Raw genomic sequence first — 23,374 nt, 5'->3', positions numbered from 1 at the left:
GAGTAATGCACACAGAATAGTGGAGGAACTCAGGCTGGGTCCCATCAGCTCAGATGCTGGAAATCCGGAGTAACACACACAAAATAGTGGAGGAACTCAGGCTGGGTCCCATCAGCTCAGATACTGGAAATCCGGAGTAACACACACAAAATAGTGGAGGAACTCAGGCTGGGTCCCATCAGCTCAGATACTGGAAATCCGGAGTAACACACACAAAATAGTGGAGGAACTCAGGCTGGGTCCCATCAGCTCAGATACTGGAAATCCGGAGTAACGCACACAGAATAGTGGAGGAACTCAGGCTGGGTCCCATCAGCTCAGATGCTGGAAATCCGGAGTAACACACACAAAATAGTGGAGGAACTCAGGCTGGGTCCCATCAGCTCAGATGCTGGAAATCCGGAGTAACACATACAAAATAGTGGAGGAACTCAGGCTGGGTCCCATCAGCTCAGATACTGGAAATCCGGAGTAACACACACAGAATAGTGGAGGAACTCAGGCTGGGTCCCATCAGCTCAGATGCTGGAAATCCGGAGTAACACACACAAAATAGTGGAGGAACTCAGGCTGGGTCCCATCAGCTCAGATGCTGGAAATCCGGAGTAACACACACAAAATAGTGGAGGAACTCAGGCTGGGTCCCATCAGCTCAGATACTGGAAATCCGGAGTAACGCACACAGAATAGTGGAGGAACTCAGGCTGGGTCCCATCAGCTCAGATACTGGAAATCCGGAGTAACGCACACAGAATAGTGGAGGAACTCAGGCTGGGTCCCATCAGCTCAGATGCTGGAAATCCGGAGTAACGCACACAGAATAGTGGAGGAACTCAGGCTGGGTCCCATCAGCTCAGATGCTGGAAATCCGGAGTAACACACACAAAATAGTGGAGGAACTCAGGCTGGGTCCCATCAGCTCAGATACTGGAAATCCGGAGTAACGCACACAGAATAGTGGAGGAACTCAGGCTGGGTCCCATCAGCTCAGATACTGGAAATCCGGAGTAACGCACACAGAATAGTGGAGGAACTCAGGCTGGGTCCCATCAGCTCAGATGCTGGAAATCCGGAGTAACGCACACAGAATAGTGGAGGAACTCAGGCTGGGTCCCATCAGCTCAGATGCTGGAAATCCGGAGTAACACACACAAAATAGTGGAGGAACTCAGGCTGGGTCCCATCAGCTCAGATACTGGAAATCCGGAGTAACACACACAAAATAGTGGAGGAACTCAGGCTGGGTCCCATCAGCTCAGATGCTGGAAATCCGGAGTAACACACACAAAATAGTGAAGGAACTCAGCAGTCAATGTTTCAGGCTGGGACCCTTCAGCTCAGAACACATCATATTCCTTATTCTCCAGCCCTATACTTTCTCAACCTGTCACCTCCCAGCTTCTTACTTCAACCTCCCTCCCCCATCACCTGATACCTTGTCCTCTCCATAGATACTGACTGACCTGTTGAGTTCTTCCAACTTTTTCTGTGTGTTCTTCAGCCATGATCTCAAAGGCAGGCACAGCAGGCAAGAGGGGATGAATAGCCTATTACGTATTTTATTCCCTGAGCTCACCAAACTTAAGGGATAGAAAAGTGTTTCACTGATAGCTGCATTATTTCAACTCCAGAATTTTGTCCAGGACCATTTCTGGTTCAGCTACAGAGTGGAAATTCTAAATCTCTGGGAACGTAAAAGTTTTTGGAGAGGGTGTAAGAGATTCACCTGGATGCTACCTAGACTAGAGATTTTGACTTTATGAGAAGTTGAACAATCTTGGGTTGCTTTCTTTGGAGTGTTGCATGCTGAGGGGCAACCTAATAGAAGTTATGTTAACAATCTCTAGGACACCCCCACCCCACCACCATCAGGCAGGAGGCACCATAGCATTAGGACAAGGGCTGTTAGGATGGAAAACAGCTTCTTCTCGCTGGCCAAAGGGACTGGGCTCCCTGCCACCACCCACGTATGAAACACCTGTAACGTCATGCTCTTTGCTTTTTAACTTGGTGTAAGTGCACCTTATTATTTGTTAGTTTATTTGTGGTAACATTACTCCATATGTTGTGTGTGAAAGTTGTATGCACTGCATTGTGCAGAACCTTGTTTCATTTGGTGGTATACACGTGTGTGTGGAATTACAGCTGAACTCGAATTTGAACTTGTGGGACATGGGTAGAGTAGGTAGACGGTCTGTTCCCCAGGGTGGATATCAGTTTAAAGTAAGAGAACATTTTAAAAAGTTCATGGGACATGTCTTTTGCTTACATAAGGAGTGGTGGCTGTGTGGAGTGTGTTTTCAGGGCAGGTGCTGGAAGCAATGGAGATATTTAGACAGGTGCAGGTAGTGGAGAGATGTTCAAGAAGATGGAATTAGTTAGATTGGTATTGTGGTTGCCACATACATGATAGGCTGAATGGCCTATTTCTATGCCGACCTGTTCTATGTTGTGGAACAGATTAACAGCTGAGACCCTGTTATCCACAGCACAATTACAGTAGAATCCTCCTCAGCCATTTTCACACCCACAGATTTCTTAAGGGTTAGTCTTCAGTGTTGGAAATAATTGAATATCTTTATCCAATTGTAGCATCTGAATTTGGTTACTTGTTGTTTGCTGAATTTGATACAGCAGACATTATTGAGGAAGGACATCAGAATACATCATTCCAGTTGGATGTATTACAATAACCCACACACTATGCCATGGGAGAAATATTGATTCATTAATAAGCATGCGTGCTTTCAGATACTAATTAGATCCAGCCAGTTCATGATACTACCTCGGAGCATTCCTATTTCTCTGATTGGTTGACAGCAGATGCATTAATTTATGATTTGCGGATTCATTGATTTAGTGCTATGATCAATCTGTGTACCATCTCTATTCTTACCTTGCAGAAGTACTCGGCCATCTCGCTCTGCAGCATTACGACAGAGGCACTGAAAGTCCTTGGTGCCACTGAAGACCTGATTGAGGCTACACAGGAAGATCGTTCACTGCCTGATTCTTGTGAGGGTAGGATACCTTCAGAGAAAGAAGCAACCAAACTTCAGGCACATCTCTCCAAACTTGAGGAGAATGTAAGAACCATCAGTAACATTGGTGTAGATATAGTTTGGTATATTTTTCTGCTGGTTTAATCCTAGAGATTTCATCTTAACTTTAAAATGAATAAATACTTAAATGCATTTAGGAAGGGAAGTGGTATGTTGTAGAGCCACAGCTCACAACAGACCATTCTGTCTTTAGCATCCATGTTTTATTCCCTGTTTACACAATGCTCATCTGTACTCATCTGAATGCCTGCGTTAGAATTGTAATTATATTTACTGTCACTGATTTATATGTCATGAAGTTTGTTGTTTTGAAGCACCAGTGCAGTATAAAGACATTAAATTGCCATACAGTTTATTACAAAATTAAATACATACTCCAACAAGGTTGTGTTTGTGGATTTATGGACTGTTCGAACATCTGATGATGGAAGGGTTGAGGGTGTTTCTGAAATGTTGAGTCAGTGTATTCAGGCTCCTGTACCTCCTCCCTAATAGTGCAAATGTGAAGAGGACAGATAGGTTGAGGGTCCTTAGTAATGGACATCTTCTTGAGGCACCACCACTTGAAAGGAGGAGTGCACCCATGAGGGAGCTGGCTGAGTTTACAGCCCTGTGCATTCAGAGCATCATACTTACAATGAAGTAAGGCTCACTGGCCTGAATTACCTGACTTATTCCTACTGCCCTTCCTAAATAAGCGAACAGCATTAACTATCCTTTAGTTTTCTGACTCCCCACCTGTAGTAACTAAGGTGCCACAGTTAACTCCTCCCTTCTTTCATATAGAAGCCTAGGATAGATCTCATCCAGCCCAAGAGAGCTATACAGCCCTATGTATCCCTTGACATCTAATACCTTCCCCTGCTTGAGATTATTCATGAACTTTACCCCTGTACTCCCACCAATTTAACTGGGATCCTACCGCCAGGCACATCTGTTGCTCCTAACATACCTCTATAATTTCGATAGGGATTACTCTCTGTATGACTTTGTTGTCCACTCTCACTGATTTCCCTTATGGCACCTAGACAGTAAGACCATTAGATATAAGAGCAGAATTGGACCAGTTGGCCCATCAGCTCTGCTCCTCCATTTCATCATGGCTGATCCAAATTTCCTCTCAGCTCCAATCTTCTGCCTTCACCTGTATCCCTTCCTGCCCTGACCAATCAATAATCTATCAACCTCTACCTTAAACGTACCTAAAGCCTTGGCCTCCACAGCTGCTTGTGGCAAAGAATGCCACAGATTCACAACTCTCTGGCTAAAGAGATTCCTCCTCATCTCCGTTCTAAAAGGATGCACTATAGAAAGGGTCAGAGGAGATTTACAAGGATGTTGCCTAGATTGGGGAGCGTGCCTTATTAGAATAGGTTGTGTGAACTTGGCCGTTTTTCCTTGAAGTGACGGAGGATGAGAGTTGATCTGATAGAGGTGTATAAGATGATGAGAGGCATTGATCATGTGGATAGTCAGAGGCTTTTTTCCCAGGGCTGAAATGGCTAGCATGAGAGGGCACAGTTTAAGGTGCTTGGAAGTAGGTACGGAGGAGATGTCAGGGGTAAGTTTTCTACACAGAGAGTGGTGTGTACGTGGAATGGGCTACCAGCAGCAGTGGTGGAGGTAGATACCATAGGGTCTTTTAAGAGACTCCTGGATAGGTACATGGAGCTTAGAAAAATAGAGGACTATGGGTAACCCTGGATAATTTCTCAGGTAAGGACATGTTTGGCACAGCTTTGTGAGCCGAAGGGCCTTTATTGTGCATAGGTTTTCTGTGTTTCTATTATTCTGAGGTTGTGTCCTCTAGTCTTAGGCTCTCTCACCATAGGAAACATCCTCTCCACATCCACTCTATCAAGGCCTTTCAATATTCAATAGGATTCAATGAGGTCATCCCTCATTCGTCTGAACTCTAGTGCATACAGACCCAGAGCCATCAAACACTCTTAATACGACAAGCCATTCAATCCGAGAATCATGCTCATGAACGTCCTTTAAACTCTCTCCAACTTCAACACATCCTTTCTAAGATAAGAGGCTCCAAACTGCTCACAACACTCCAAGTGAGGCCTCACCAGTGCTTTATAAAGCCTCAACATTACATCCTTGCTTTTATATTCTAGTCCTCTGGAAAAGAATGCAAACATTGCATTTGCCTTCAGTATTCACTATGGAAAAGGATCTTGGTGATTGTAGTGATGACTTGCAGTAAACTGAAAACTTGAGCATGTAGATATTAAGAAAGAGGATGTGCTGGAGCTTTTGGAAAGAATCAAGTTGGATAAGTCACCAGGACCAGACGAGATGTACCCCAGGCTACATCCAGATGTACCCCAGGAGGCGAGGGAGGAGATTGTTGAGCCTCTAGTAATGATCTTTGTGTAACCCCCTGGGTCGCCTCAGGCTTGCTCAGCTCATTCCCGTCTAGGGGAAGCAGCCTTCGGCCCCACCAAACTGGGTAATCAGCTGGTGTGGATGCTGTGTGATGTCCCCGCCTCACCCAAAAACAGACAGTACACCATATGCGATTAAGTGATTACAGTTTTTAAAGATTACTATAACTAAGTAATTAATAATGATACAGTATACATGAAGGAAAAGAAAATAAAGAAAAGGCGCCAAACTTATCAAAGTCCAAACCACTTCATGCACAACCGTTGGAGCTCAATTACTGAAGTCTTCTGGCCACCATTTGATCCCCTCCGAACTCCTTGACTTGCAGCTCAGGACCACCCGAAGTGGTCAACCAAGCACATCTATCCTCGTCTCCTCTCCTCGGGGTACCTCCTGGCCTCGGACCCCGCTTGGGGTCCGTTCCTCGCCCAATTTACAGTATCGCGTCCTCTCTCTCTCACCCCCTCGCGCCGATCTCCTCAAAAGCTCGCCAACAATAGCTTACAGACTCAGAAGAAAGTACAACATTAATCCCAATTGGTTTACAAAGGAATACAATTCTCATTAGCGGTAAATTTTAACCCAAACAAGCTTCCAGCACTCTCTCGCAACAAAGAAGCATTCTTACTTTTAACAAAACAAAGAAGCCATTTTGATTAGCATATGCAGTAACAAAGAAAAAGAAGAAACCCCCCTTTACATTTGCATCATCAATGTGGACAGGAGAGGTTCTGGAGGATTGGAGAGTTGCAGATGCTGTTCCTTTATTCAAGAAAGGGAGTAGAGATAGCCCAGGAAATTACAGACCAGTGAGTCTTACCTCAGTGGTTTTTAAGTTGATGGAGAAGATCCTGAGAGGCAGGATTTATGAACATTTCAAGAGGTATAATATGATTAGGAATAGTCAGCATGGCTTTGTCAAGGGCAGGTTGTGCCTTATGAGCCTGATAGATTTTGTTTGATGATGTGACTAAACACATTGATTAAGGAAGAACAGTAGATATAGTGTATATGGATTTCAGCAGGGCATTTGATAAGGTACCCCATGAAAGGCTTATTGAGAAAGTAAGGAGGCATGGGATCCAAGGAGACATTGCTTTGTGGATCCAGAACTGGCTTGCCCACTGAAGGCAAAGAGTGGTTGTAGATGGGTCATAATCTGCATGGAGGTCGGTGACCAGTGGAGTGCCTCAGGGATCTGTTCTGAGACCCGTACTCTTCCTGATTTTTATAAATGATTTGGATGAGGAAGTGGAGGGATGGGTTAGTAAATTTGCTGATGACACAAAGGTTGGAGGTGTTGTGGATAGTGTGAAGGGTTGTCAGAGGTTACAGTGGGACATCAATAGGATGCAAAACTGGGCTGAGAAGTGGCAGATGGAGTTTAACCCAGGAAAGTGTGGGGTGGTTCATTTTGGTAGGTCAAATATGACGGCAGAATATAGTATTAATTGTAAGACTCTTGGCAGTGTGGAGGATCAAAGGGATCTTGGGGTCTGAGTCCATAGGATGCTCAAAGCAGCTGCGCAGGTTGACTCTGTGGTTAAGAAGGCATATGGTGCATTGGCCTTCATCAATCATGGGATTGAGTTTAAGAGCCGAGAGGTAATGTTGCAGCTGTATAGACCCTGGTCAGACCCCACTTGGAGTACTGTGCTCAGTTCTGGTCACCTCACTACAGGAAGGATGTGAAATGATAGAAAGTGTACAGAGGAGATTTACAAGGATGTTGCCTGGATTGGGGAGCATGCCTTATGAGAACAGGTTGAGTGAACTTGGCCTTTTCTCATTAGAGCAACAGAGGATGAGAGTTGATCTGATAGAGGTGTATAAGATGATGAGGGGCATTGATTGTGTGGATAGGCAGAGGCATTTTCCCAGGGCTGAGATTGCAAGCATGAGAGGGCAGAGTTTTAAGATGCTTGGAAGTAGGTACAGAGGAGATGTTTTCTACGCAGAGAGTGGTGAGTGCGTGGAAGGGGCTGCCAGCAGCGGTGGTGGAGACGGATATGAAAGGGTCTTTTAAGAGACTCCTGGATAGGTACATGGAGCTTAGAAAAATAGACGGCTATGGGTAACCCTAGGTAATTTCTCAGGTAAGGACATGTTCGGCACAGCTTTGTGGGCTGAAGGGCCTGTATTGTGATGTAGTTTTTCTATGTGTGGCAACTTGTCAAAGTCCTTCAGAAAATCCCAAGTAGACAACATCAAATGACTCTCCTTTGTCTTTTTCACAGGTGTCTGGGGGTTTGTGTTGGGACAGATACTTTTTACATTTTTGTCAATGATAGAATTGATAGTTTTGTTGCAAATTTTGCAGACAATCCTGCTTCATGCTTCTTCAAATAATTCCGACAGATTTATCGGGCAAGATCTGTCCTTAAGGAAGCCATGCTGACTTTGTCCTATCTTGTCCTGTGTCACCAGGTACTCCATAACGTCAGCCTTAACAATTGACTCCAACATCTTCCCAAGCATTGAGGTCAAATTAACTGGCCTATAGTTTATTTTCTTCTACCTCTCTCCCTTACTGAAGAGTGGAGTGACAGTTGCAATGTTTCAGTCTTCGGAAGAATCTCCAGTCTATTGAATCTTGAAAGATCATCACAAATGCCGCCACAATTTTTTTAGCCATCACTATTAGAACCCTGTGATGTACACCATCTGGTCCAGGTGACTTATCTACCTTCAGACCTTTCAGTTTCCCAAGAACCTTCTCTCTAGTAAAGGTGACTTAACAGACTTCATGATCCCTGACACCTGGTTCTTCCATCACACTGCTATTATATTCCACAGTAAAGACTGATGAAAAATACTTAACCAGTTCATCCGCTGTTCCCTGGTCTCCCATTACTACCTCTCCAGCATTGTTTTCCAGCAGGCCAATATCCAGTCTCACCTTTCTTTCACATTTTATGTATCTGAAGAAACTTTTGGTATCCTCTTTAATATCACTGACTAGCTTACTTTCATATTCCATCTTTACCTTCATATTGATTTTTTAATTGCGTTTTTTAAGCTACATGTACCTATCCAGGAGTCCCTTAAAAGACACTATGGTATCACTATGGCTCAACCTCATCACTCGTCCTACCCATGTGAGTTGTACCATCATGGACCATGACTTCTGGCTGTTCACCCTTCCACTTGGAGATAGAGGACTCAATCCGAGATATCTGGGACCCTAGCACCCAGGTGGCAACATACCATCCAGGAATCCACGTTCTTGCCTCCTGAAACTCCTGTCTGTTCCCCTAAGTAACAAATCCCTCATCACCATGGCTTGTCTCTTCTCCCCCCTCCCTTGTGAGTCACAGAGCCAGACAGTTCCAGAGACTTGATCACTGTGACTTTCCTCTGTGAGGTCAACCAATCCCCCCACCCCAACAGTATCCAAAGTGATATACATTTTTTAGAGGGGGATGGCCACAAGGGTACTCCGCAATGACTCCTTTCTCCTTCCTGACTGTCACCCAGTTTCCTGTGTCCTGCACCTTGGGTGTAATTACCTCTCTAAGTTCAGCCTCCGGAATGATCTGGAGTTCATCCAGTTCCAGCTCCAACTCCGTAAGCAGTTTGCTAGAAACTGCAGCTGGATGCACTTCTCAGAGTTGTAGTGGTCAGGGACACTGGACAACTCCCTACCTTCCCACATCCCACAAGAGGAGTATTCAACTATCCTGCCTGGTATCTGTACTGTCCGAGCTGAGCAGATAGACAGAGGAAAGGGAAAAAGGACCTGGAGCTGTCTTTCCTTTTGCTTTCTCTGACTGAAGCCTCTCCTCACGGAAGCTTCGAAGAGCTAAAGCCCCACAATGACCACTCTGACTCTGTCCACTCAGACGACGGCCACTGCCTTCCTTTAATCAATCCCAAGCATCACTGGTCAAAGTCCTTTTTCGTATGTTGCCTCAAAACCCTGCCTTTAAAATCTCAATCGATGTCCTGTTTAAAAAGAGGCTGTCTAACACACTCCCTGCTGTGGATTGTCCAACAAGAACACTTACCCCTCCAAGAGTGACAGGCGCTACACCTGCTCCTATACCTGCTCTCTCACCACCATTCACAGGTCCTGCAAGTCTAGCAAAGTTATTTATTGTATCTCAGTACAGCGTCCTCTACATCAGTGAGACCCAGCGCAGATTGGGGCACCAATTCATCCAACACCTTTGCTCTGTCCACTACAAAAGGCAAGATTTCCCAGTGGCTACTCATTTCATTTTGGCCTTCCATTCCCATTCTAACATCTCTGTCCATGGCCTCTTCTACTGCCTTAATGAGACCAACCTCCGGCTGGAGGACCAACATCTCATATCCTTTCTGGGGGATCTCTGGATGGCATGAACATCAATTTCTTTAACTTCCAGTAATTCCTCCCCCTTCCTCCTCCTCTTTTTTCATTCATCTTTCTGATTACCCTCTGTCCCTTTCTCTCCCACACCTGCCCATCACCTCTCTCTGCCCCTCCTCCTTCCTGTTTTTCCATGGTCCGCTGTCTTTTCCCCTTAGATCCTTTCTTCTTCAGCTCTTTATCTCTTAGACATCACCTCCCAGCTTCTAACTTCATCTCCCCTCCTCACTCATCACTTCCTCCCCTCACCTGGTCTCACCTATCACCTCCCAGCTTCTAACTTCATCTCCCCTCCTCACTCATCACTTCCTCCCCTCTCCTGGTCTCACCTATCACCTCCCAGCTTCTAACTTCATCTCCCCTCCTCACTCATCACTTCTTCCCCTCGCCTGGTCTCACCTATCACCTCCCAGCTTCTAACTTCATCTCCCCTCCTCACTCATCACTTCCTCCCCTCGCCTGGTCTCACCTATCACCTCCCAGCTTCTAACTTCATCTCCCCTCCTCACTCATCACTTCCTCCCCTCGCCTGGTCTCACCTATCACCTCCCAGCTTCTAACTTCATCTCCCCTCCTCACTCATCACTTCCTCCCCTCGCCTGGTCTCACCTATCACCTCCCAGCTTCTAACTTCATCTCCCCTCCTCACTCATCACTTCCTCCCCTCGCCTGGTCTCACCTATCACCTCCCAGCTTCTAACTTCATCTCCCCTCCTCACTCATCACTTCCTCCCCTCGCCTGGTCTCACCTATCACCTCCCAGCTTCTAACTTCATCTCCCCTCCTCACTCATCACTTCCTCCCCTCGCCTGGTCTCACCTATCACCTCCCAGCTTCTAACTTCATCTCCCCTCCTCACTCATCACTTCTTCCCCTCGCCTGGTCTCACCTATTACCTCCCAGCTTGCACCCATTCCCTCCCTCCCATCTTCTAATTCTGACTTCTGCAGACTTCTTTTCAATAGGGTTTCAATAGGTCAATGGGCACATGTAATGTCAGAGAAATGTACACAATGTACACCCTGAAATTCTTCCACGTAAACATCCACAAAAACAGAGGAGTGCTCCAAAGAATGAATGACAGTTAAATGTTAGAATCCCTAAGCCCCCCCCCACACAAGCAGCAGTAAAGCATCGACCCCCTCCCCGCCAGCAAAATGCATTGACACCCCCACCGAGCACTCAAACGTGCAGCAAAGCATCAATTAAGACACTTTGGGGACTTGCAGTGCCCCAAAGACTACTCGTTCACCCGGTATTCGACATACCACAGGCTCTCTCTCCCTAATAAGGGATAAAGAGGTGTCTCCGTTTCACAGCCAGAGGGGAGACATAACAAACAACTCGCTGATTTACGATTTTAAAAGTCTGTTGCGTCACTTTTTCCTCGCTCTGTGCCCAGAGATCTTGGGTCCCTGGGCACACGGCCGGCAGGCAGCTCGCTGCTTTCGATCTTCCGTCTAGCACAATGTTCAGGTGGAGGCAGCACGCCCTGAATCTGCCCGTCTCCGGAGCCACGAAAATCCGTGCTGGTCTTCCGTGCCGCATCATCCTTGGCATATCAAAAAGCGGCCGGTCATGAGGCCCCGACGACAGGTCCCATTTCTGCAAAGAACCAAAGTCGCCGTGTAACTCCAGGTCAGGGTCTTCAAAAGAACCTTGAAAAGGGAAAAATGAGATTTCAAAGACTGAAATAGAGCTGTTTTCGAAGCTGCAAGCAAAGGAGTTGCCATTGGGTGCCATCGTCCTCCTAAACTTTCCTGTCCTGATGAAGGGTCTTGGCCCAAATCATCAACTATTTATCCCCTTCCATAAATGCTGCCTGACCTGCTGAGTTTCTCCAGTATTTTGTGTGTTCTGTTGTGATGGTCAGTGTCAAGTTTCCAGACAGCAGACACCACCCCTTCATCTCAAGGGAATCTGTATTTCGAGAAGGGTGGATCCTGAAGAACGCCTTCCCCTCTGCTCTTGTGGTCCCTCATAGCAGCTAAGACTGAAACAGGCACTGCACAAGAAAGAGAAACATCTATTGCTTATTTATTTATCATTATTATTTCTTTTTTCCTTCTGTATTTGACCAATTTGTTGTCTTCTGCACACGGGTTGCCCATCCTGCTGAATGCAGTCTTCCGTTGATTCTGTTGTTCCGTTGGTTACTGATTTACTGTGTGTGCCCGCAAGAAGTGAATCTCAGGGCTGTAAATGGTGACGCATGTGTACTTTGATAATAGATTTATTTGTAACTTTGAGCCTTTTTGAATTCCTTACAAAAAATGGTGGCGGGGGGGCTGGAAAACAGACAGCTTCCCTCAAATTTCATAAACTCTCCTGGGAGTCTCCTTCCGATAAGAGGAGCAGACCAAGATAGTGAGAGGAATCTCAAAACTGGTAATCACATTTACAGCGGACGGTGTCAGAACATCATGACAGTCATGGCATGTCTAATAATTTCACAGTTGTGTGCACTGCTGTAATGAGGCAATCATTCTGAATGGGCAGCATCACTCACTCTACAACAGACAAGGTATAAATCTTGTTGCAACTCAGGGAACTGGCAAAATGCTGAAGAAGTTACAGCCTTGAAGCTAAGGTTAATGTTCGCAGCAACATTACAAAGCTGTGAAAGAGTTATACATCGGCAGTGCAGCAGTAAGAGGCATAATACTCAGGAACTATATATACCGGCAGATGTGTTACACAGCTATTATGAAAAGTGAACTGTGTATGGTGCATCAGGCGTGGGACATCGACCCAAGTGAGCAATGAACTTGAACTGCAGTAGGTATTGGTTTATTACTGTCACATGTACTGAGATAGAGTGAAAAACTGGTCTTGTCTACTGTTCATACAGATCAATTCATTTCACAGTGCATTGAGGTAGAACACGGTAAGACAATAACAGACTGCAGTGCAACAGCTACAGAGAAAGTGCAGGGCAGGTGGACAGTAAGGTGCAAGGTCACGGTACTGTATTGGTTAGCACAATGCTTACAATACAGGCATCGTGGGTTCAGTTCCCATCACTGCCTGTAAGGAGTTTGTCCATTTTCCCAGTGTCAGTGTGGATTTTGTCTGAGTGTTCCCATTCCCTTCCACAGTCCAAAGACATACAGGTTGATAGATGAATTGGTCGTTGTAAACTGTCCTGTGATTAGGCTCAGGGTGAATCAGGGGATTTCTGGGTGCTGCAGCTCGAAGGGTTGGATGGGTCTGTTCCACACTGCATCACAATAACTGAATAACGAGGTTTGAAGTTCAGCTTATTGTACGAGGGAGCCGTTCAATCGTCTGATAACAGTGGGATAGAAGCTGTCCTGAGGCCTGCTTGAAGACACTTTAGACTTCTGTATCTCTTACCTGAAGGGAGAGGGAACAATGTCCAGGGTGGGTAGCATCTTCGATTGTGCTTGGCCGCTTTACCGGGGCAGGGAGAAATGCAGACAGAGTCTATGGAAAGGAAGTTGTTTTCCGTGATAGACTGGCTGGCAACTGAGAAAGCTCTGAAATGGCAGCTGAGGGCTCGTACACTGATGGGCAAGAGGTGTTTAGCAGGGTGAGTGGATGTTTCATCCATCCTCCGCTTGCACAGTATGTTCACGACACATGATCTTGATTTTTCGATATCATCCCAAGTGCCCCTACTCCTTTCTGAGTGCTCATGGACCAGAAGTTGGAGTCACTGGAGATGTTGCATTCCTTCGTCTATCTGTCCTATAATCTCCTCCCCTGACAGAATAGTGTCTCTTCCAGCAGATGTAACAGACACCCCAGTCCTGGGATGCTGATTTGGAAGAGCACAGTGTCTTTTATTCCCCCACCCAGAGATTACAGAACAGTACAGCACAGAAAAAGGCTTTTTGCCCCATGAAGTTGTGCCAAACTAATTAAAGTAGTAATTGTATTCCTGGCTAAACTAATTCCTACTGCCTACACAATGTCCATATCCTTTCATTCTCTGCGTATTCATGGCCCTATCTAAGACCACCTTAAACAGTACTATTGCACTTGCCTCTGCTACTTCCCCTGACAGTGCATTCTAGGCATCCACCTACTGTGTAAAAAATACTTGCCCCGCACATCACTTTGCAATTGCACCCCCCCCCCCACCTTAATTGCATGTCCTCTAGGTCAACATTTCAGATCGAAAACTTTAACTATTATTTTCCCACTACACATGCTGCTAATCCTGCTGAGTTCCTGCTGAGTTCCTGCAGTGTGTTGTTTGTCATTATGACATCTCTGGTCTTTTGTGACTCCATCAGATCATTAATCTGCACCTCTCTCCATGGATGCTGCCTGCCCGGTGGAGGATTTGATTTCCATCACTCGTATTTTTAACTACTATTTAAGTACAGCCGTGATATTTTACAGTAATAAGCAAATTAAACAGAGCCCTTAAGGAATATAAAGCAGCCAGAAAAGAACGACAGAAGGGAATTAAGAAAGCCAGGAGGGGCCATGAAAATTCTTTGGCAAGTAGGATTAAAGAGAATCCTTAGGCATTCTATACGTACATCAAGAACAACAGGATATCTAGGGAGAGGGTGGGACCACTCAAGGATAAAGGGGAACAATTGCTTGGATATGGGTGAAGTCTCTAATGAGTACTTTACAATCAGTATTTACCAAGGAGAAGGATGTGGAGGATAGGGTGGTCAGTGCCAAGCGTATTAATGTGCATTGGCATTTTGAGGTAAAGGAGGAGGTACTGTTGGATCTCCTAAAGAGCCTTAAAGTGGATAAGTCCCAGGGCCTGGGACCTATACCCCAGGTTATTGAGAGAGACAAGGGAATAAATTGTTGGGGCCTTGACCAATATCTTTGTGTCCCCTCTAGCCACAAGGACTGTCAGGTAGCTAATGTTGTTCTATTATTTAAAAAGGAAACCAGGTACAATCCTGGAAATTATAGACCGGTCAGTCGCGGTCACTGGTAGGGAAATTACTGGAGAGAATTCTTAGGGATAGGACTTCTGGGTATTTGGAAAACCATGGCCTTATTAGGGAAAGCAGGCATGGCTTTGTGCAGAGCAAGCTGTGTCTTACTAACTAAACTGAGTATTTTTATGAGGTGCCAAGGGTGAATGATGAAGGCACAGCTGTGGATATTGTTTACGTGGATTTTAGTAAAGTGCTTGACAAGGTTCCTCATGGGGGCTCATCCAGAAGATTAAGATGTGTGGTGAATTGCCAGTTTGGACTTGGAACTGCTTGCTCATGGAAGACTAAGGTAGTGGTGAAAGGGTAGAGATCAGTCATTAGTGGTGTTCTGCAGAGATCTATACCGGGACCCCTCCGGCTTGTGATGTACATAAATGACCTGGATGAAAATGTAGATAGGTGGGTTAGTAAGTTTGCAGATGATATGAAGATTGGTAGTCTTGTGGATGCCATAGAAGACTGGCAGAGAACACAGTGGGATACAGATCAGTTGCAGATATGGGTAGAGAAATGGCAGATGGAATTTAACTCATTGCACCTTGCTAGGTCAAACGTAAAGAGGCAAGATCCTTAACAGTGTTGATGAGCAAAGGGATCTTGGGATCTAGGTACATAACTCGTTGAAAGTGGCTATACAGGTTAATAGGGTGGTTAAGAAGCCATATGGCCTGATTGTGTTTATTATTCGGAGCATAGGGTTCAAAAGTGAGCAAGTTATGTTGTGGCTAGTTAAGCTGCATCAGGAGTATTGCATACAGTTTTAGTCACTCCATTACAAGTAAGGATGTTGAGGCTTTTGAGAGGGTGCAGAAGAGATGTAGGATGTTACCTGAATTAGAAGGCATGACCTTAACAATCGGTTAAACAAACTTGGGTTCTTTCCTCAGGAGCGGCAGAGGCTGAGGGGAGATCTGAGAGGCCTCTAAGGTTATAAGAGGTATCGTTAGAGTAGTGTCTTTTCCCAAGAGTTGAGAAGTCGAATACCAGAGGTCATGCATTTAAGGTGAGAGAAGGGAATTTCAAATGATATGTGTGGAGCACATTTTTTACAAAGAGTGGATTGTGTTGCGTGGTGTGGTTGTAGAGGCAGAAATAGAACAGAGAAATCTACAGCACGTTACAGGCCCCATGGCCCACAATGTTGTGCCAACTCTAGAAACTGCCCAGAACTACCTTACTGCATAGCCCTCTATTTTTCTAAGCTCCGTGTACCTATCCAGGAGTCTCTTAACAGACCCTGTGGTATCTGCCTCCACCACCGCCGCCCGCAATGCGTAACACACACCCACCACTCTGTGTGAAAAACTTACCCTGACATGTATCCACTTCCAAGCACCTTAAAACCATGCCCCCTCAGAGACTTTTAAGAGATGTTTTTGTAGCACATGAATGTGAGGAAAATGGAAGCATATGGTCATTGTGTGGGCAGAAGAGATCAGTTTGATTGGTGATTTGATTACTAATTTAAGTGGTTCAGCACACCATTGTGGGCTGAAGGGCCTGTTCCTGAGCTGTACTGCTCTGTGTTTTATAAACCAAGATACATGAGCTATCTCGAGGGGCTAGAACAGACACCATACAGAAGCAACCAAAATAATGAAAAGGGTTAATGTAAAAAAGTACATCATAATTTTCCCTCTCACATTCTTGCATATTTCAAACTTTGCCTTCAACTTGCATGGGATGTGTGTATTTGTCATCACGGCCTCCTGCCTATTACTGTGTGCTCAATTGTAGTCATAGTGGGAAACCCATTTGCGTTCACTGGAGCTCAGGGTTGGCCTCCCATACTTGCCTCCATTCACATGCATGGGATTGGAGTGATGTTTGGTAGTTAGTGTAGCCTGAGACAGCTGTTTCTGAGCTCTCTGGCTCTACACTGTTGCAAGAATTGACTTCTTCTCATGCACCCAATAATGGTTATACCCAAAATGTTTACAAACATTTTCTGAAACTGTCTTCATCATTATAAAAGTTTTAACTGTCTCTGTTAACAGGTTTACATAACAGCCGGCACTGTGTACAGTCTTGAGGGCCAGCTGAATGATCTGGAGGACTGTGCTCGTAGTATTCACAGTATAACCACGGAAACCAAGCTGGCAGATCTGGAAGATCAGGTGGCAACAGCAGCTGCTCAAGTTCACCAAGCCGAACTCCAGGTAAGTGGCAAGATCAGGCCACGGAGGTCATTATATACCCAGCAATTGGCTTAAGGTGGCACTGGTTAAGCAGAGCAATGACTTGCTTGCAGCAAAGAACAACTATTAGCTACTTTATTTATCACACTTCTTCCTGAAAGTGATCGCAAGGGAGCCTGTAACTTCCCTTTTGGAGTCGAGCCTTGGAACCGTCTGTATGACCTAGTACTCTTGGGCCTCGAAGGTGCAGGATGGTTGCGGTGTGGTGAGTATGGGCTGAATTGAGGCAGTGGAGCCTGGACACAAGAGCAGGGAGCAAGCCAATGTTTGGCTACTGGAGGTGACAGAGTGGATCCAGCAGGGCCCAGGCCTAAGCGCGAGGAGTAAGCCATGGTTTACCCAATTTAAGCGCCAGGCCAAATTGAAAAGGTCAGGCATGGACTGAATTGAAGTAGCAGGTTCTGTCTGAGTTTGAGAACGTAGCGAAGTGGTATGAGAACATGGAAGAGCCCACAGTTTGACTGATTTAAGCACTGGGCTGATTTGAAACGGTCAGGGTGTCGGGGTCTGAGGTGAGAGGAGGGCTGGGATTCAGCTTGCTGCTCTGTGATAGGTTACTTATCCCTGCGTTGAACTGAGGTTGTGGCCTGCAACTAGCAGCCTCCTAGATTGACTGTGGCTGGCTTCATAGCTGTAGACTCACTATCATCAACTTCAGTTCTGAATGATATTTGCTTACTTTTATTGTTTGGAAATGGTGAAGTGTCATCAGAACCCATTTGACTGGAAATGTTAACTGTGTTTCTCCATGGAGAGTCCCTGAGCTCTGCTGATTTGTGTCACCTGCAGTATTTTGTTTCTGTAGGAGTTTCTCTGTCCTTGAGCTCTTATCTCCACATCTCCATTTCCACCTCTAGTCCTCATGTCCTCCTCTATTCTCCTGTTCTGGCCTCTTGGACAGTCATGATGCTAAAGCTCTAAACACGGGAACTCCCACCCAAGCCTCTGCATCTCATTCACCTCTCATTTTGTCTCTGCCACCTCCTTGTCATCTGTCTTATGTCCAAGAATGTATTTGACCACACTCCTGTGAAGTGTTTTGGTCGACTTTACGAAGGGTACTAAATTAACAGAAGTTTTTGTGCCCCCCTCATTGACAACCCTCCCTTACGGAAGGACAATATTTGCATTACGTTCACAGCATTAACATTAAGGCCAAGACTTGTTTCGGTACAACTTAAAATGTGAGGTTTTCTATTAATCTATGATCACAATCAGAGTTTAAATGTGTTAGGAAAATTCAGGTGGTTTAAAAAAAATAGTTAAATTCAGGAATACCTTCATAGCTTCATAAGAGTGAGCCAGTTCAAGCAGTCATACACACAGCAAGATCCCCAAACTGCGGAGTGTAAAGGGCAGATACACTGGTCTAGTGAGTCTTTCTTAGAAGTTTGCATCTCATCTGAAACTTTGACAAACTTCTATAGATTCACAGTGGAGAGTGTACCTCCTGGTTGCATCATAGCCTGCATGAACTCAAGTGGGGACAGGATTGGGTAGGGTTTAAACTGATTTGTCAAGGAGATGGGAACCAGAGTGAAGGGGCTCAGGACAGGATGAATGGTAAACAAGCAAAGATAGCTTACAGTCAGACTGTCAGGAAGGGCTGGCAGATGATAGGACATAATTCAGTCAGCAGGGTGAGTATCAGTGCAGAATCAAAAAGGGCAGCAAATGCAGTACTCTAAAAGTGTTATATCAAATAGTTCATATCCAATCTCAAAGTCAATATCAAATATTGATTGGCATCTCCCTAGAGTGAGGGGTTTCGACGGGGTGGAGTTTGTTAAGTGTGTTCAGAAAGGTTTCTTGACACAATATGTATATAAGCCTACAAGAGGAGAGGCTGTAGTTGATCTGGTTTTGGGAAATGAACCCGGTCAGGTGTCAGATCTCTCAGTGGGAGAGCATTTTGGAGACGGTGATCACAATTCTATCTCCTTTACCATAGCATTGGAGAGGGATTGGAACAGACAAGTTAGAAAAGTTTTAATTGGAGTAAGGGGAAATATGAAGCGATCAGGCAGGAACTCAGAAGCATAAATTAGAAACAGATGTTCTCAGGGAAACGTACGGAAGAAAACTGGCAAATGTTCAGGGGCTATTTGCCTGGGGCTCTGCTTAGGTACATTCCGATGAGACAAGGAAAGGATGGTAGGGTACAGGAACCATGGTGTACAAAGGTGTTTGTAAATCTAGTCAAGAAGAAAAAAAGAGCTTATGAAAGCTTCTGAAAACTAGGTAATGATAGAGATCCAGAAGATTATAAGGCTAGCAGGAAGGAGCTGAAGAATGAAATTAGGAGAGCCAGAAGGGGCCATGAAAAGGCTTTGGCGGGCAGGATTAAGGAAAACCCCAAGGCATTCTACAGGTATATGAAGAGCAAGAGGATAAGACATGAAAGAATAGGACCAATCAAGTGTGACAGTGGAAAAGTGTGTATGGAACCGGAGGAGATGGCAGAGGCACTTAATGAATACAGTCAGCCCTCCTTATCCGCGGGGGATTGATTCCGGGACCTCTCGTGGATACCAAAATTCGCAGATGCACCTGTCCCAATCCGGTGGACCTTAGGACCCAGCGGAACCCCAGACCTTATTTAACCTGTCTCAGTGTGCTGGACATTAGGACCCGGCACCAGAGCTCTGAATTCGCAGTGTTTCTGTTCACGAAAATAATCACGATCACGATTGAAAATGAAGTGGAAATAATAAAGTGATTGGAAAGAGGTGAAACACCATCGGTCATTGGAAAAGCGTTAGGCTACAGTCAATCAACTAACGGAACAATTTTAAAGGATAAAGTGAGAAAGGCTCTGCCCCGATGAAAGCTACAATTATTACTAAGCAACGCAGTGGCTTAATTATTGGGGTTTGGGGTTTTGATCCTCCGCATCAACCCGGCACGGTGGAGAGCTCACTCAGGAGCAATCTGTCCCGAGTCCCGAGAACTTCCGTTCCCAAGCCGGCGCTGAAACATACGTTCTTAAATGTTTTATATGCATAGAAAGGTAAAATATATACTATATACTGAGACAAACGTTTGACTAACTGATGCTAAATAATACCAGATGCGTAATCCGTAGATAAGGAGGGCCGACTGTACTTTGCTTCAGCATTCACTACAGAAAAGGATCTTGGCGATTGTAGGGAAGATTTGCAGTGGACTGAAAAGCTTGAGCATGTAGATTTTAAGGAAGAGGATGTATTGGAGCAAGTCACAGAGACCAAGCGGGATGTACCCCAGGCTACTGTGGGAAGCGAGGGAGGAGATTGCTGAACCTCTGGCACAATCTTTGCAAAATCAATGAGGATGGGAAAGGTTCCAGAGGATTGGAGGGTAACTCCCTTTATTCAAGAAAGGGAGTAGAGGTAGCCCAGGAAATTATAGACCAGTGAGTCATACCTCAGTGTTTGATAAGTTGATGGAGAAGATCCTGAGAGGCAGGATTTATGAACATTTGGAGAGGTATAATATGATTAAGAATAGTCAGCATGGCTTTGTCAAGGGCAGGTCGTGTCTTACAAGCTTGATTGAATTTTTTGAGGATGTGACTAAATACATTGATGAAGGAAGAGCAGTAGATGTAGTGTATATGGTTTTCAGCAAGGCATTTGATAAGGTACCCCAAGGCTTATTGAGAAAGTAAGGAGGCATGGGATCCAAGGGGACATTGCTTTGTGGATCCAAAACTGGCTTGCCTACAGAAGGCAAAGAGTGGTTGTAGACAGGTCATATTCTGCATGGAGGTCAGGCACCAGTGGAGTGCCTCAGGGATTTGTTCTGGGACCCCTGCTCTTAGTGATTTTTATAAATGACCTGGATGAGGAAGTGGAGGGATGGGTTAGTAAGTTTGAGATTGGATATGAATTATTTGATATAACACTTTTAGAGTACTGCATTTGCTGCCCTTTTTGATTCTGCACTGATACTCACCCTGCTGACTGAATTACATTCTAGTTAGTAAGTTAGTAAGGTTGGGGGTGTTGTGGATAGTATGGAGGGTTGTCAGAGGTTACAGCGGGACATTGATAGGATGCAAAACTGGGCTGAGAAGTGGCATTTGGAGTTCAACCCAGATAAGTGTGAGGTGGTTTATTTTGGTAGGTCAAATATGATGGCAGAATATAGTATTAATGGTAAGACTCTTGGCAGTGTGGAGGATCAGAGGGACCTTGGGGTCTGAGTCCATAGGATACTCAAAGCAGCTGCGCAGGTTGACTCTGTGGTTAAGAAGGCATACAGTGCATTGGCCTTCATCAATTATGGGATTGAGTTTAAGAGGTGAGAGATAATGTTGCAGCTATGTAGGACCCTGGTCAGACCCCACTTGGAGTACTGTGCTCAGTTCTGGTCGCCTCACTACAGGAAGGATGTGGAAACCATAGAAAGGGTGCAGAGGAGATTTACAAGGACGTTGACTGGATTGGGGAGCATGTCTGATGGGAATAGGTTGAATGAACTTGACCTTTTCTCCTTGGAGCGATGGAGGATGAGAGGTGACCTGATAGAGGTGTATAAGATGATGAGAGGCATTGATCGTGTGGATAGTCAGAGGCTTTTTCCCAGGGCTGAAATTGCTAGCATGAGAGGGCATAGTTTTAAGGTGTTTGGAAGCAGGTACAGAGGAGATATCAGGGGTAATTTTTTTACACAGAGAGTGGTGAGTGCATGGAATGGGCTGTCGGCAGTGATGGTGGAGGCAGATACGATAGGATCTTTTAAGAGACTCCTGGATGGATCATGGAACTTAGAAAAATAGAGGACTAGGTCGTTCTAAGGTAAGGACACGTTCGACACAGCTTTGTGGGCCGAAGGACCTGTATTTTACTGTAGGTTTTCTATGTTCTATCTCAATGCACAGAGGGCTTATCTTGTTGCACTTCTACAGATTGTTAGATATGATGTTGTGGCTATCACTGAATCATAGCTGAAAAACGGTTGTAGTTGGGGGTTTTGTATTGGAGGGTTGGTGGGGAGACAGAGAAGGTAGCAAGGTTCTGCTGAAAAAGAATGATTAGAAAGATGTAACATAGCATCAGAAGATGTTGAATCCTTGTGGGTTCAGTTAAGAAACTGCAAGGGGAAAAGGATCCTAATGCCAATTATGTACAATCCTCCAAACAGTAGCTAGGATGTGAACTACAGAATACACAGGAAATAGAAAAGGCATGTCAAAAGGGCAATGTTATGCTAGTGATGGGAGATTTTACCATGTAGGTAAATTGGGAAAATCAGGTTGGCAATAAATCTCGAGAGTGAATTTGTTGAATGTCTACGAGATGGTTTTTTGGAACAGCAGCTATACTGGATTGGGTGTTATGTAATGAGCCAGAAATGATTAGGGAGCTTAAAGTAAAGGAAACATCAGAAGGCAGTGATCACAATATGATTGAGTTCAACTTGAAATTTGATAGCGAGAAAGTAAAGTCCAACGTAGCAAAGTTTCAGTGGAGTAAAGGAGATTACAGTGGTGTGAGGGAGGAGCTGGCCTAAGTAAGGTGGAAGGAGATGCTGGCCGGGCTTCAGTTTCTGGGAAAAATGAAGAAGATGCAGGATAGGTGTATTTTAAAGACAAATAAATAGTACAACTGTGGCTGACAAGGGAAGTCAAAGCTGATGTAAAAGCAAAAGGAAAGGCACACAACAAAGCAAAAATTAGCAGGAAGGTAGCGGATTGGGAAGCTTTTAAAAACCTACATAAAGCAACCAAAAATTATTAGGATGGAAAAGATGAAATATGAGAACAAGCTACCAAACAAGGTGGATAGAAAAAGCTTTTTCAAGTATATGAAAATAAATGACAGATGTGAGTGGATATAGGACTGCTACAAAATAAGGCTGGAGAAATAATAACGGATGGGCAAGGAGATGGCAGATTAACTAGATGAATATTTTGCATCAGTCTTCACTGTGGAATGTAGTAGCAGTGTGCTGGGTGTTAGGGAAGATAAATCAGTGCAGTTACTATTACAAGGAGAAGACCAGGGGTACATAAGTCATCTGGACCAGATGAACTGCACCCCGGGGTTCTGAGAGAGGTAGCAGTAGAGATTGTGGAGGCATTAGCAGTGATCTTTCAAGAATCATTGAGCTCTGGCATGATTCCAGAGGACTGGAAAATTGCAAATATCACTCCACTCTTTAAGAAAGGAGGAAGGCAGCAGGAAGAAAACTATAGACCTGCTAGCCTGACCTCAGTGGTTGGGAGTCAATTAAGGGTGAGGCTGTGGAGGACTTGGCAACACAGGACAAGATAGGACAAAGTCAGCATGGATTCCTTAAGGGAAATTCTTGTCTGATGAACCTGTTGAGATTCTTTGAGGAGATTGTGTGTGACATCCGTTAGCCTTGTGAGACCATGACCTGTGCCTGGAAAGTCTTGGAGTGTCCTCTCCAGGGTGCAGGCCTGGGCAAGGTTGTATG

At 45.0% G+C, this 23,374-nt stretch overlaps 1 protein-coding gene across 1 annotated transcript in view; it reads left to right on the top strand.

Annotated features, from left to right (window-relative positions):
• The window catches only part of LOC132378705 (rab effector MyRIP-like), a 74,758-nt gene that overhangs the window by 17,600 nt on the left and 33,784 nt on the right, over positions 1 to 23,374 (top strand). Inside the window, exons 3-4 of the mRNA XM_059945806.1 lie at positions 2,904 to 3,086; positions 16,748 to 16,909. Of these exons, the coding sequence (XP_059801789.1) occupies positions 2,904 to 3,086; positions 16,748 to 16,909 (345 nt within the window). The remainder of the gene's footprint in view (positions 1 to 2,903; positions 3,087 to 16,747; positions 16,910 to 23,374) is intronic.

This window comes from Hypanus sabinus, chromosome 20, assembly GCF_030144855.1.
Source record: "Hypanus sabinus isolate sHypSab1 chromosome 20, sHypSab1.hap1, whole genome shotgun sequence".
Lineage (NCBI taxonomy): Eukaryota > Metazoa > Chordata > Chondrichthyes > Myliobatiformes > Dasyatidae > Hypanus > Hypanus sabinus.
The sequence above is the reverse complement of the archived record's forward strand: the minus strand, read 5'-3'. Positions and strand labels throughout refer to the sequence as shown.